This window comes from Pleurodeles waltl, chromosome 11 (genome assembly GCF_031143425.1).
Source record: "Pleurodeles waltl isolate 20211129_DDA chromosome 11, aPleWal1.hap1.20221129, whole genome shotgun sequence".
Lineage (NCBI taxonomy): Eukaryota > Metazoa > Chordata > Amphibia > Caudata > Salamandridae > Pleurodeles > Pleurodeles waltl.
This window is the reverse complement of record NC_090450.1, coordinates 77,481,966-77,494,716: the sequence shown is the minus strand read 5'-3', so window position 1 is coordinate 77,494,716 and position 12,751 is coordinate 77,481,966. Positions and strand designations below refer to the sequence as shown.

At 42.0% G+C, this 12,751-nt stretch overlaps 1 protein-coding gene across 3 annotated transcripts in view; it reads right to left on the bottom strand.

Annotated features, from left to right (window-relative positions):
* The window catches only part of ATP11B (ATPase phospholipid transporting 11B (putative)), a 456,703-nt gene that overhangs the window by 354,775 nt on the left and 89,177 nt on the right, over positions 1-12,751 (bottom strand). For all 3 annotated transcript variants that reach the window (XM_069213099.1, XM_069213101.1, XM_069213100.1), the window contains exon 3: positions 501-590. In XM_069213099.1, coding sequence (XP_069069200.1) covers positions 501-590 — 90 coding nt within the window. The remainder of the gene's footprint in view (positions 1-500; positions 591-12,751) is intronic.

Here is a 12,751-nt window from a genome sequence, read left to right as displayed (position 1 = left end):
TAGTAGCATTTTCAGTGGACTCATCAACACAATCATAGCTAAATCACATTTATTTACACACACACACACGCCCACCCCCCAACTATACTTAAATGGTACCAAGGCTTTTCACGTGCCTGAGTGCTAAATACAATAACCTTTTGTTTACTAAAGTATTAATCTGTTTCATCCAGTATTAGTTATATTACCCACTGTTAAAAACGTTATGCCCAGTCCTGTTAAGGTATTTGTAGTAGAATGATTGGCGAAAACCACTGGGGGTCAAATAGAGAACCTTTCACCACTGCTCCCATTTTAACTCAGATAGAGTCATTCTAATTGTTTCACAGAAGTAAAAAAAAAAAAAAGAGGAAAAAAAAAACAGGAAAACAAAAAAAACAAAAAAAAAAAACAGAAACAAAACTAATTCCATAAACGTGACATACATGTCAAGCAATCAGTAAGAAATCAACATCATTAAAATAAACGTTTAATGAAGAAAATAAGAACACACCACTTACTTGAACAAGAAATATAATAAGAAAATAAAAATTGGCTATTCTTCTGAATTGCTCGAACAAATTCTTGGGCACAAAATTCCACACGGTGTACTGAAAAAAAAAAAATGAAAAGAAACTATTTTTAAAATGGTAAGACACGTGTAGTTTTCAATTTCCTTTATTGAGAACAGTGCAAGTATTTTCTCCAAAATTATTCAAGAATTAAGTTTCCTCGTAACGACTTCATCCTGGAAAACACGAAAAGAAAATTAAACTTACCTTAAATTTTCCAAACACTGGGTAACTCATGAGACTGACTTTGTTTTAAGTAAGCACTTGGTAAATAAAAAAGGCAGAGGGAGCACACTATCTGCTATACCAGCACACAATTAGAACCAATGCATTGTGGTAAATGTCATGCATGATATTACTCACTTTAGCTGGAAGTCTTTAATATTCACCAGTTTGGTACAAACAGTGCTGTGTATCTCTGGGCATGTGTTTCTGAACTGGTGTCCTTCTTCAGCAGAGTGTAACATGTGAAATTCGGGGGTTCTGGCAATGCTGCTCAGTCTTCAGGTTTAGTACCACTCCACTTGCAGAGCTCATGTGCATCCCAGAGCTCGTCTGTCCAACAGTTCAGCAATGAGCCCATCATAAAAGGAGGATGGATCACAATGCCTGGCATATCAGCACACAATTAGCCCAGATGTGCTACGGTAAATGCAGTGTATGATAACACTTACTTTAGTGTTTGGGGTGTGCACTGTTCTACTGTTCCAAATGCCAACAAAACAATGTATATTACAAAAAAAAAAAAAAAAAAATTTAAGTTGAAAGTCTGCAGTACTCAGCAGTGTTGGTGCAGCCAGTGCTGTGTATCATTAGATATGCGTTTCAAGGTTGTCCTTCAGTAGATAGTAACAAGTGAAATTTGGGGATTCTTGAAATGCTGTTGAGAAACATTACCAGCACATCTAGCTGTATATATTATGCTCTACTGATGAAGGAAACTATCATGAAACATGTGCTTATGTTTAGAGATACTCTGCATTGGCTGACCCAACCAGGGGTGAAAACAAAAGATTGCTTAATGGAAGTAACTACTGCATTTACCAGAATGCATCTGAGTGAACTGGGAGGTCCAGGCAGTGTGCTTCCACCCGCTTATTGCATGACCAGGCTCCCTTGAGTTGGTTGAGTGAATAAGCTCTGAATGATGCACCTACCCTGAAGGACTAGTACTGTAGCCTCAAAAGACTGTTCAGCAGCATTTCCAGCACCTCTGACTGTGTTACTATCTATTGGTGGACGACTATTTTGTCTAGAGATACTCAGCACTGGATGCATCAACCAGAGTGTAGGAAACCCAAGCTTTTTGCAGGTTCTCCCCCCTACATTTTGCCCCCATTTGGACTAAAAGGTGCTGGTTTTCGACACTGACAGTGCACTGGGTCCCTGCTAACCAGGCCCCAGTTACAGTGTTCTTCCTCGTCCTCTAAACGGGCAAATGACAATTGTAACCCAATTGACAAGGACTTTAGCACCCCTGCAAGTCCCTAGTAAATGTATCCCTGGAACCTCAGTCTCTAAGAGCTGCAGTAGGTATGCCAACCCAAGGGACCCACACTCAAATACATGCAGACTGCCATTGCAGAATGTGTGAAATGTTGCAAACCATTTTGAAAACATGACATTGCACATACCCTTTGTGCAATGCCCATACCCACTGCATGTAATATATGTAAGTCATCCCCGCAGCAGGCCTTTGAGTTCTAAGGCAGGGGCCATTATATTATGTGAGGGCACATCTGCATGAGCAGATGGGCCCCCTATTTTATCTACTTCCACTGCAAGACATTGCAAGTGTTCAGGAAGCCATTTTAAGGACATGTACTGGGCACTGGTCGTTACGAGTTACTCAGCTACATGATGACTTCACCGAAAATACTGGTGCTTGGTATCAAGCACCTCATCTTAATAAATCCATACTGATGCCAGTATCAGATTTATTATGACAAGCACCCAGAGGACCTGCTCGGGAGGAAAGTGATCACACCTCCAGCAAGATGGCTAGTGATTTAGCATATCTGGGCCAGGGGCTTCAAAGACCGTACAACCTCTGATATGCGACTCTGGCTTCCCCACAGACCTGAGGAACGCCACCCTCTGCCCTAAGGCCCATCTAGCACCGGAGCAGATGGGAAATTAGATATTCAGGAAGCATTTTGCACTTTTAAGTTAGTCAAACACCTAAGGTGGGCCACTTGAGCAGCATAGCCAGGGAGGGTTCCACCATCTCATTTTTGGTGAAACTAGGAACTCTGGGTCAGGAAAATGCCTCCTCCTCACAGAAATCAACTAGGGACGTAGTCACCCCAGTGCTATTTAGCCAATTGCCTACTACCCTATACTCCCCTAAACACTCCTAACTTCAGTATTTAGGAGTCCCTCTGACACTGGGATTTCAGATTTGTTTTCCTGGGAACCGAAAAAGGACAAAAAAGAGTAGTCAGAGGAAGAGCTGAGGACTTACCCTGGACTTCGTTCCAAACCCTGCCTTGCTGCTAGGACCGACAATTGCAATGACAGACTCATCAAGAAGCTGTGCATCATCCCCAACCCTTGAAGGCTAGCCCAGCACTTCAACAATCCGCTAACATCTCCCTTGGGGTGGAGAAGCCATATTACTGCATCTGCAGACACCGACTACATCTACCCGGTACTTCGTTTTGCTGGCCGTCGGGCCCACCCATGGAACATCTTGTCAGGAAGAGGTTGTTGTGAGTCCAGAAGATCACCCCTGTTACTTCACCAAGTCTTGAGGCACTGACCACCCCAGGAGCCTTGCAGCACCAATACCCTGTGTACCAGAGCACTTGCATCAACCAAGGCATGTTTCATGTCCAGTCCGGATAACACTAACCTGCCATCAAGAGACGTCTGTACCCATGAGGCCTTCATCAAAGGTGACATCACTGCCCAGTTTTCTCTACCTCTCTAGGTCACCAAAGGAAAGTGAGAGCCTCCAACTACAGCCACGCCAGACCAAACACCTCTGCACCCAAGCCCCCAGCCTGCGTTCAACCAAACAAACTGTCCCTGTCCTCCAGAGATCCTCAAGAGCCAAGTCACCACTTTGGGTTCTGCTGGACTTGTCTCCAAGTCCCCCATTGCAGCCTTTCTTCCCACAGGTACTTCGCAGTTGACTTTACAGTGTAGTTCTCAAGGGTATCAAACTGATTGGCAACTCTGCACCCAGACTCGTAAGTGCAGGTAATCCCGAACTGATGGTGGTTTCTTGGACCTAGGCATCCAAGTACTTAAGTCCCTGAAGGCACCCTCAAGAAACACTTCCAAGTATATGTATGCAGTCTATGTTTCTCCTGTATGACAACATTACAAGCGTTCGAGGCTCATGCCTCATCTCACCGTTTGCAATTTCTACTGTTGCTCTTGTAAAAAGCTAGAAGTACTTACCTAACATCTATGATCTTGGTGTGTGTATATATATTTGTGTGATTTTTCTAAATTGGTCTCCGATTTCTTATTGAGTGTGTCTCACTTATTGAATCGGAGTACAACAATTGTTAACACTCCCTTCTGATAAGCCTAAGCTGCTCGACCACACTACCACAGAGCACTTGGGAATATTAAAGAAACCCCTATACACCAATAAGGGTCTGAACTTTTTTGCACAGTATACCCCTACATTGGTACACTACATAAAAAGCTAGCTTCATACACAGTGTGTAAACGAAAGATTGTCAAATGAAAATGTTACTATACACTGAATTTACCAAAATGCATCCGAGTGAACTGGGCAATGGGATGCCCAGGCAGTGTGTTCTTGCCCTATATTTGGTGTACATATATATCAAATATATAAATGTCTAGGGCTGCTTTCACGTTATCCATTGTGAGCCATTTATTTGCAGGTCTGAATCGAACATAAATACATCCTCTATACCCCTTTCATTTACATCAAGACACAGTTTGCAACAATTCTTTACTCTTTATAACTGCCTTACACCGTTTGGTGTAACTGCCATGCTGGCACATGGATTAGTATGTTTCCTTCATCCTAATGATACGTGCAGGTTGGAGACAATGTGTCAAGAGACACTGCCTTCTGGTGGCGCCATGTGTTTTCCCCAACCATAGCGAGAGTTCTTGGTTTATAGTGCACCTGATAAATATTCTCTACCTTTGTTGAGAGAAAGCATAATTTATTTTTTGTGGCCAAATTATATAATTTGTAATGTCATCTGTGATGCTACGTGCAAGGTGTTAGCAGTGATGACAATTGAAACTTTATTTACTTAATGAAAACTATGATATAAAAAAAACAGCAATAAGCAATTGTCTAAAATAACGTTCTTGGTAAGCACCTATACTTTGAAAGACAAAAATGTGAATCAATAATAAATCAATACATTATTAAAGAGAATATAAATTATGTCATTAAAAAAAACTAAAAACTTAACTACCCAACTAAAACCTTTTGAAGCAAGGGCCTAAGGTGCTTGTGCAAAACACATACTTAATTGAAACCTTTACACAGGCCATAATATTCATTAATTACAGTACAATTTCATATCCAAACCTTACCCAATAACAAAATGTTTTTTTTAATACAAAATATTATCATTTATACAATTAAGAACCTAAATAAAATTCCATTGCATTTTTATTGATACATATCAAAATTAGTCAATTCGAATTCTCCTTAAACTGTCCACTGTTAATTTGATTAATGAAATAAAAGTCCTACCATACCAATCTCTCACTGGCTAAGACCTTATTGACTAGCAATCTCTGTATTTCGGCTAGCATCTTGTCAGTTAAAAAACTAATGACCAGAACTCAAATTCGTTCCACACCCACTACTGATTTTAGTGTACTCCGAGCTTCCAGTTTTTTCGAGGCCCGACTTACAAACTTTACTAACCTAACAGTCTCTGATTGAACAAGACCTTGAGGTACCTTCTTCGTTCTTGCCCTAAGTTTTGGCATATGGAAAACAGACCCCCTACTCCTCCCCCACATAGAGAGCAAGATGACGTTAATCTTGAGCTGGCCCTTTGTGCAAAATCTTGACCTCCTGGAAGCTGACCAAATCTATATTTAATAAGTAAATCTTTTTAATTTTTTTTATTTTTTTTACCAACACCGGTACAGATACAACTGTCATTTTAACATTTTATATTCCTTGATTATAAACCACAAATTATATCTACCAGCAAGGAGACTCTTATCCACAACCAGGGACTTTTTCATTACCGTACGATTTATATATATATTGTTTTTTTTTTTTTTTAAAGCGGCCACTGGCAAACTCTGATCCCATAATTAACGGGCACCCAGATCATCCAAGGACTGGTCAAAATATAACCTTGAGGAGGACCTCGGTTCCATATTTAGCTCTTTCCAAATAGCTTTGCTTAACCCATTTTCGTTTGCAAATTGCTCGCTTTTCCAGAGTTTAATATAGGCCCCCTGTCTTGCAATCATTTGGTTCACATACCCAAACTCCTGCCTAATTTATGCCTGAGATGCTTTCTTGGGAAGGTGGAAAGGAGATTTAAGAATTTTCCTAATAATCCTATTCAGGGAGATTGCATTCCTATCCCTCAGGGCTTCGCTACCACAGGTAGCGCTTGGAATTAACTTGGCGGCTATCACTTGTGACAGAGGTCTGTAACTGGGGCCATCTAACACTCTTAATAAGGAACAAAAAGTAAGCAACAAGGTATTTCCTTTTCATACTAAATCTTAACTAGGGGGAAAATGACCCCCTCTCATCTAATAGTACCCTCAAGTATCTATGTAATTTGACTTGTTCAAATTTTGAGCCTTGAAGGTACCACTTATATTTTTTCTGTCTTTTGTTGCGTATTTCCATGATCTTTGTTTTCTTCTCATTCATAACTAAACCATTTTGTGCTGCAAAATCTGCCAATTTGTTACCAAACACTGTCATCCACTTTTCGTGTAACTTAAAAGGACATCGTCAGCGTAATGAGATGAAGAGATCCCCAATCTTTGGGGGGTGCGCATTTACCCCATTTAATATATAGGGCAGATTTAATCCACAAAACAAACATAAAGAGGTTGTTTTCTTTGTTTACATTTATCTATAATAGTAGTGAGGGATAGGACGTTTACTGCTGTTCCAGGCCCCTCTATAAATCCTGACTGATTGATCGGAATAATATTTTTTGGAGCAGCCCATGTCTGTAGATCTTCCAAGAGGGTGCCCGTATAGTATTTAGCCTCAGTGTCAGTTAAGATAATTAAACAATAATTCTCAGGGTAGGAATGATCACCTCCTTAAAAATCGGGTGGATAATGGTACATTTCCAGGAGCATGGAATAGTTTCACGCTCCAATGCACTATTCTAGATCATGACCAATCTCTCTGACCAGAATCCTGGGTTGGTTTTATATAAAGCATTTGGGATCCCATTCGGGCCTGGGGCCCAGTCATGCCTGCTTCTTTTAATACATTTTGTTGTCTGCAGAACGGAGAACATTTGATCATTATCATCCGATTGCAGCCCATGGGTCACTGATACGACTCCCTGTGCAAAGGCGCCTCTTCTTTAGTTGTTTATCATGATTAAAATTGTGATTAAAATACTGAGTAAGAAAATCGTACCAAGATAGCTCAGCGATATCTGAACTTGTTAGAATTGTAGGTGCCCTGTTTAGGTTATTTAGGAAATAGATATCATCCAGGAGGGACAGGGAGAATTAATGGCCCAGTGTACTATCTCTCAAAAAACGAGTAACAGACAAAAGGGTACACTGTTGCACAGGAAACAATGGGAACCCGCAGGTTTAGGAGCAAGAGCCCTCACACACCCATTTGGATGCCATGCTTCATCATCGGGGGATGCTCGTCAGACCGGCGCTGCAATGTCTGACAGGCTCCCCAAGAGGGGACTCTTTGCTGGAGATCTTTTGTAGAGACTGCAGAGGGAGAATGTCTAAGGTGGTACCTATGGGCAGACACTTATCTAGCAGGAGAGAACTAGTTAGGTGACCCCCAGCTTTTCTCCTAAACCTACGGGTTCCCGTTGTTTCCTGTGGAACAGTGTACCCTTTTGTCTGTTACTCGTATTTAGGAAATAGGTCTTTACCCAAAAGTCTTGCCTTTTCTTTGTTTTTTCTTCCCATATCTGTTTACGATATTGACTATTTATGACTTATGTCTTTTTTTATAAGTGCTTTTTGGCTAATCTTGATAACCAGTTCCTCTTTTTCCGCAACAGTGTAGTGACCGGTGTTATTTTTATTTTATCTCTATTTTTTCCTTCTCTAACTCATAGTGCAGATGAGGTTTACGGGGGTTGGGGGGAGGAGAAGGGTTTCAGTGAGAAATCTAGCTACAAATCTCTCCAGGAATAATGACCATAGTGTTATTGGTTCATCAGTTGAATCGCACCTAATTTGATTAAAGAGCTCCCCTGAAGTTTTCCCAATAGTTTCGACTGAATCCCCACGCCACCAAAGCCTCTTGTAATTGGTTGTGATAAGGTTCCTAGGAGAGGTAATAGCTGGTTTACGCGTAGGAACACTATAATTTTTCTCAACACTTTGCAAGCCGTGGTCACTTAAATCTGTCCTTACAATACAATAGGATGCGATTAATGCCAAAATTGGCACAGTAACCATTGCATAATCAATTACTGACTGAAATCCCAAAGCATAGCAGGTAGGAGCAGGAGGGGTGTCCTGTTGGTATCTTACGTTCAAGATTAAGGCCGGACGCCTCCAAATCTTTAATGAAAGCAACCACTTTAGCCTCTCCCCCACCCCTAACTTGATTCCTCAAAGGCTGTTGTGGAACAGACCATATAAAATCCTGATTTACTATGTGTTCCTCTCTATCATATGATTGCAAAAACTTAATGTTAAAATCTCCTGCTATTAGTAGCTCCGGGGCATCAGATTCTTGCATCCCCGTTAATACTAATTCCACAAGTTTAGGGGACAATAGCTTCTTGGAGTGGGCATCTGGGTGTATATAAACATTTATTACCCACAAAGATCTACCTAAGGTCTTATGCCAATCTAGCAGTTTTATTACCAAAATATCAGCATAATCTTATTTTAATTGAATACAGGTTACCTTCAGCCCAACTAAGGTCGACAGACCCCTCTCCTGCTGCCCAAATTTCTTCCCCTTATAGTCTAGGGAGAAAAAACCCAAATCGCCATCAATTGAGAAAGGATTTATTTTCCAGGTCTCCTGAAGAAGCACAATTTGAAAGTCTTAACAGGGATAGATTTTTTCGCTGGTTATTGGCACTTAGCCCGTTTATGTTCCAGGAAGAGATTTTTTAAAGTTATGATGACAGTTAACTTTGGGAAATCTAAATAGAGAGGAATTTTGTCAGGGGTTCACACTATGGTGGAGAGCCGCTGAAAGCCATCCTACATTTAATTGCACTGGATCATGTCCGTAATCTAGTGTGTAATTTATTGGGTGATAAATAGCCGCTGTAAGGTTTCCAGTTGCTGTCCTCAAAATTGAATAGGGTTTTATGTGTTTACTCATTCCTGTGCGATCTACCTTGCGGCTAACCGAAACCAAGGATTCCGGATAGCCGATCAGCTGGGGTTTTTTAGCTCAATTCCCATTTATAAAAGAAATTTTTCTCCTTAAGAACCCTGTTGGCAACAGATGCCGAAGACCAGGTCACCAAGGTGGATTCTTGGTGGGGGCTGTTTAGCGTCCGTTACGCAGTTAAATATTCTATGGATTCTATGTCTGCGGATTGAATATTTTCCAGCAGGGGTATGGCTTGCAGGAGTTTAAGTATATTCCCACGATTTAATATGTCTTGTGAACCCCTAGTCCGATATAGCGGAAGAAAAATCAACTTATTTCCACCCCCAGCTGGTTCTTGCTGGTAAGCCTCTGCTACTGGGTCCGACCTACTTCACGGGACAGTCTATGCTGAGCACTCAGTGCTGTGAGGGGCACTCTCACCATTCAATGGTAGTTTGCCATGATCAAGATCTATTCTTAAGCTAACATTTGTAATCGGCTCGGTAGAGGGCTCGATAAGCCCGCCACCCTGACCAGCAACATTTTTTTGAAGCTTTTTCATCTGCCTTCCTTCTACAAATCCCTCTTTGACCTTCTTTTTTCTTGATTTCCGATTCGGGACCTAGTTTTTGATAATTTCACACTGCCTCTTGTTGCACTTGGGCTTCTACTTACACATAACATACATTATCCATATAGCCTCAGCCTCTTCTAAACAAGGGGTGGACATAATTGAGCCTAAACAGAAAGACCCCCCTGTGGTGTACATGACAGGTGTTCCCGAGAACGGGAACACTTGTCATGGTAACAGAATTGAATGCACGGTGATCCGCGCATGGGATTAGACAGTGGTTTTTAAAAGCTGGAGACGTGTTTGATGAGAATAATCTTTCGAAATAAACGTCTGCTTCACATTTTTACTGCATCTTGTAATATAACACTGGCGATGATTGATAAAAAGAAACGCCTCAACATCGCTTGCTGTTTTTATTTAGGAGCGAAGGGCGGCACTCGTGACGGACACTGACAGATGCAATCAGTACGAGAGAACATGAGATTACTCGGCTGGAAGAAACACTTAAGTAATTGGTGTTTCATCGGCGGTGAGAAGGCTATGTGATTTATTGTCAGCTCCTGCAGAGTTTGGAAGAGCGTATATTTTGAAAGTGGCTGACGAGTGTTGGCAGTCGTGATAGATCGGCGCTGGAGATTCTTCATCGTGATTCACCGTCGGAGGGCAAATAAATTGATAGGATGAGGACTGAGAGGGGATGCTTTTAAAGGAGAAGTGACATTGGAGCTGAAAGTGTGTTGCAAGATGTCTGGAAACTACAGTTCTTAAAGGGGCAGTGTCTTAAAGGGCCCTTTCGGTCTTAAAGGAACAGGCACATTCTTAGTAAGCTAAGGTAACGGGAAAAGTTTGTCTCTGACAACTGAGAACGGAACGGGAAGGTGCAGCTCTCAATGATAAGGATAACAATTATTATTATTTTATTTTTTAACTTAACTGTTCTGGATGGCTTGTTTATTTGTTTACTCGGTACGGTGACAGTTTATGGAGTACACAGCGACTGGCACGCTTTAAACGGTGACAGGCACACCTTATTTCTGTTCATCTTTGCCTGTCTGTGAGTCCACGGTGATAGGCACACCTTGAACTCTACAAAAAAAGAAAACACACATTTTTCAGGGTAACTTTATTTGGTTATGTAAAAGCAAATTTCAGTGTATTTTATACCATATGTATTTAACCTGGAATATGGTATCACTTTATGCAACAGAGGAAAGTATTTTTTTTCTTTCCTTTGTTGTTTTCATTTTCTTTGGCTTATTGTAGGAGATATTATATTGTACTTAGTGGAAGTTATTCGGGATACAGAACGTTACACCACCCCCTTTTTTCTTAACTAGTCAAGGTGACCGAGTCTATCCATGGTCTAAATGGAAGAAAATGTTTATTCATTATGCAAAAGTGTGTGCTCCGACTCTTAGTGCTGAGAGGAAGCATGCGTTACTTATGCATTGTCTTGGTGGGGGAAGGGCAGGAAGTTTTGGAAAATCTACTAGATTTGAACAGTGAAGAAATTAGAAATTTAAATGAGTTTGACATTTGTATGTTGAAACTGGACAAAACACTATTTACCAAGGATAAGAACAATTATGGAAAGATATTATTTTGGGAAAAGAGAGCCAGTGGAAGCAGCAGTTGGTCTGGTCGAATGAGCACGCAAGCCTTCAGGAGGTTGCTTTTTAGCCAAAGAGTAGCACAGTTTGATGCAAAGAAGCACCCATCGAGAGATGGTACGCTTTTGCACTGTCTTCCCTTTCTTCGCACCCACATAGCCAACAAAGAGTTGATCGTCCACCCGGAAATCTTTAGTACGATTGAGGTAGAATGCAAATACTCTTTTTGGGTCCAGACGGTGGAGTCTCTCATCCTCATGGGAAGAATGTGGGGGTAAGTAGAAGGTAGGCAAAGTGATGGACTGGCCTACATGAAATGGGATAACCACCTTAGGAAGGAAGGAAGCTCTAGTGCGTAACACCACTTTGTCAGGGTGCACAGACAAGTATGGAGGCTTTGAAGAAAGGGCCTGAAGCTCACTCACCCTGCGAGCAGAGGTGATAGCGACCAGAAAGACAATTTTGAATGTGAGACGCCGCTAGGGACAATTATGCATTGGCCCAAAGGGGTTACACATCAAGTAAGTAAGTACAAGATTAAGATCCCACTGAGGCATGATAAACGGAGTGGGAGGAAATAAGTGGGTGAGCCCTTTTAAGAACCTATTCACAATAGGAGATTTAAAGAGTGAGGGCTAATCAGGAAGCCTAAGAAAGGCGGAAATGGCAGACAAATACTCTTTAAGGGTGCCCAAAGCAGAGCCCTGCTGGGCTATAGAAAGAATGAACAGAAGAACCTCTGACAGAGGGGCAGAAAGGGGGTCAACAGATTTGTTGATACACCATGCCACAAATTTATTCCAAAGACAGGCGTTTACAGTTTTAGTCGATGGACGCCTGGCTGCCAAGATAACATTGCAGACTTCGAGTGGAAGGGCAAATGCCGTCAACTGTTGCCGCTCAATCTCCATGCATGAAGGCGGAGGTTGGACAGGTTCGGGTGGAGAACCATCACCCTGCTGCTGCAACAGAAGATCCGCCCGAAGAGGCAGTCTGAGTGGAGGATCGATGGACATGCTCAATAGCTCTGGATATCACACTCTTCGAGCCCAGTCCAGAGCCACCAAGATAACTTGGGCCCGGTCGTACTTGATTTTCTTGAAGACGTAAAGGAGGCAGGAGCTCCACTCGATACGAAAAGAGTCTCCGAGCTAGTGCCGCCTTGGAAACTCCAACGTGCAAAACAGCTGACATTGCGCGTTCTCTGCGGAAGCGAACAGATCTAACCAAGGCTCTCCCTACTTGAGAAAGAGACCTTGGGGTAATGCCCTGATGTTCCAGTTATGTCCAGAGAGGTAGTTCCTCCTGACAAAGGGTCCAGGACCCTACCCCACCTTGTTTGTTGGAGTACCACATGGCAGTAGTGTTGTTCGTGAACACCTTCACCACTTTCCCTTTGAGAGAGGGAAGGAATGCTTTCAACGCAAGCCTGATCGCCCGGAGCTCCAGCATATTTATGTGGAGTCCCGACTCCGCCGGAGACCAGTGGCGTCTGATCTCCGCCTCCCCCATGTGGCCGCCCCAACCC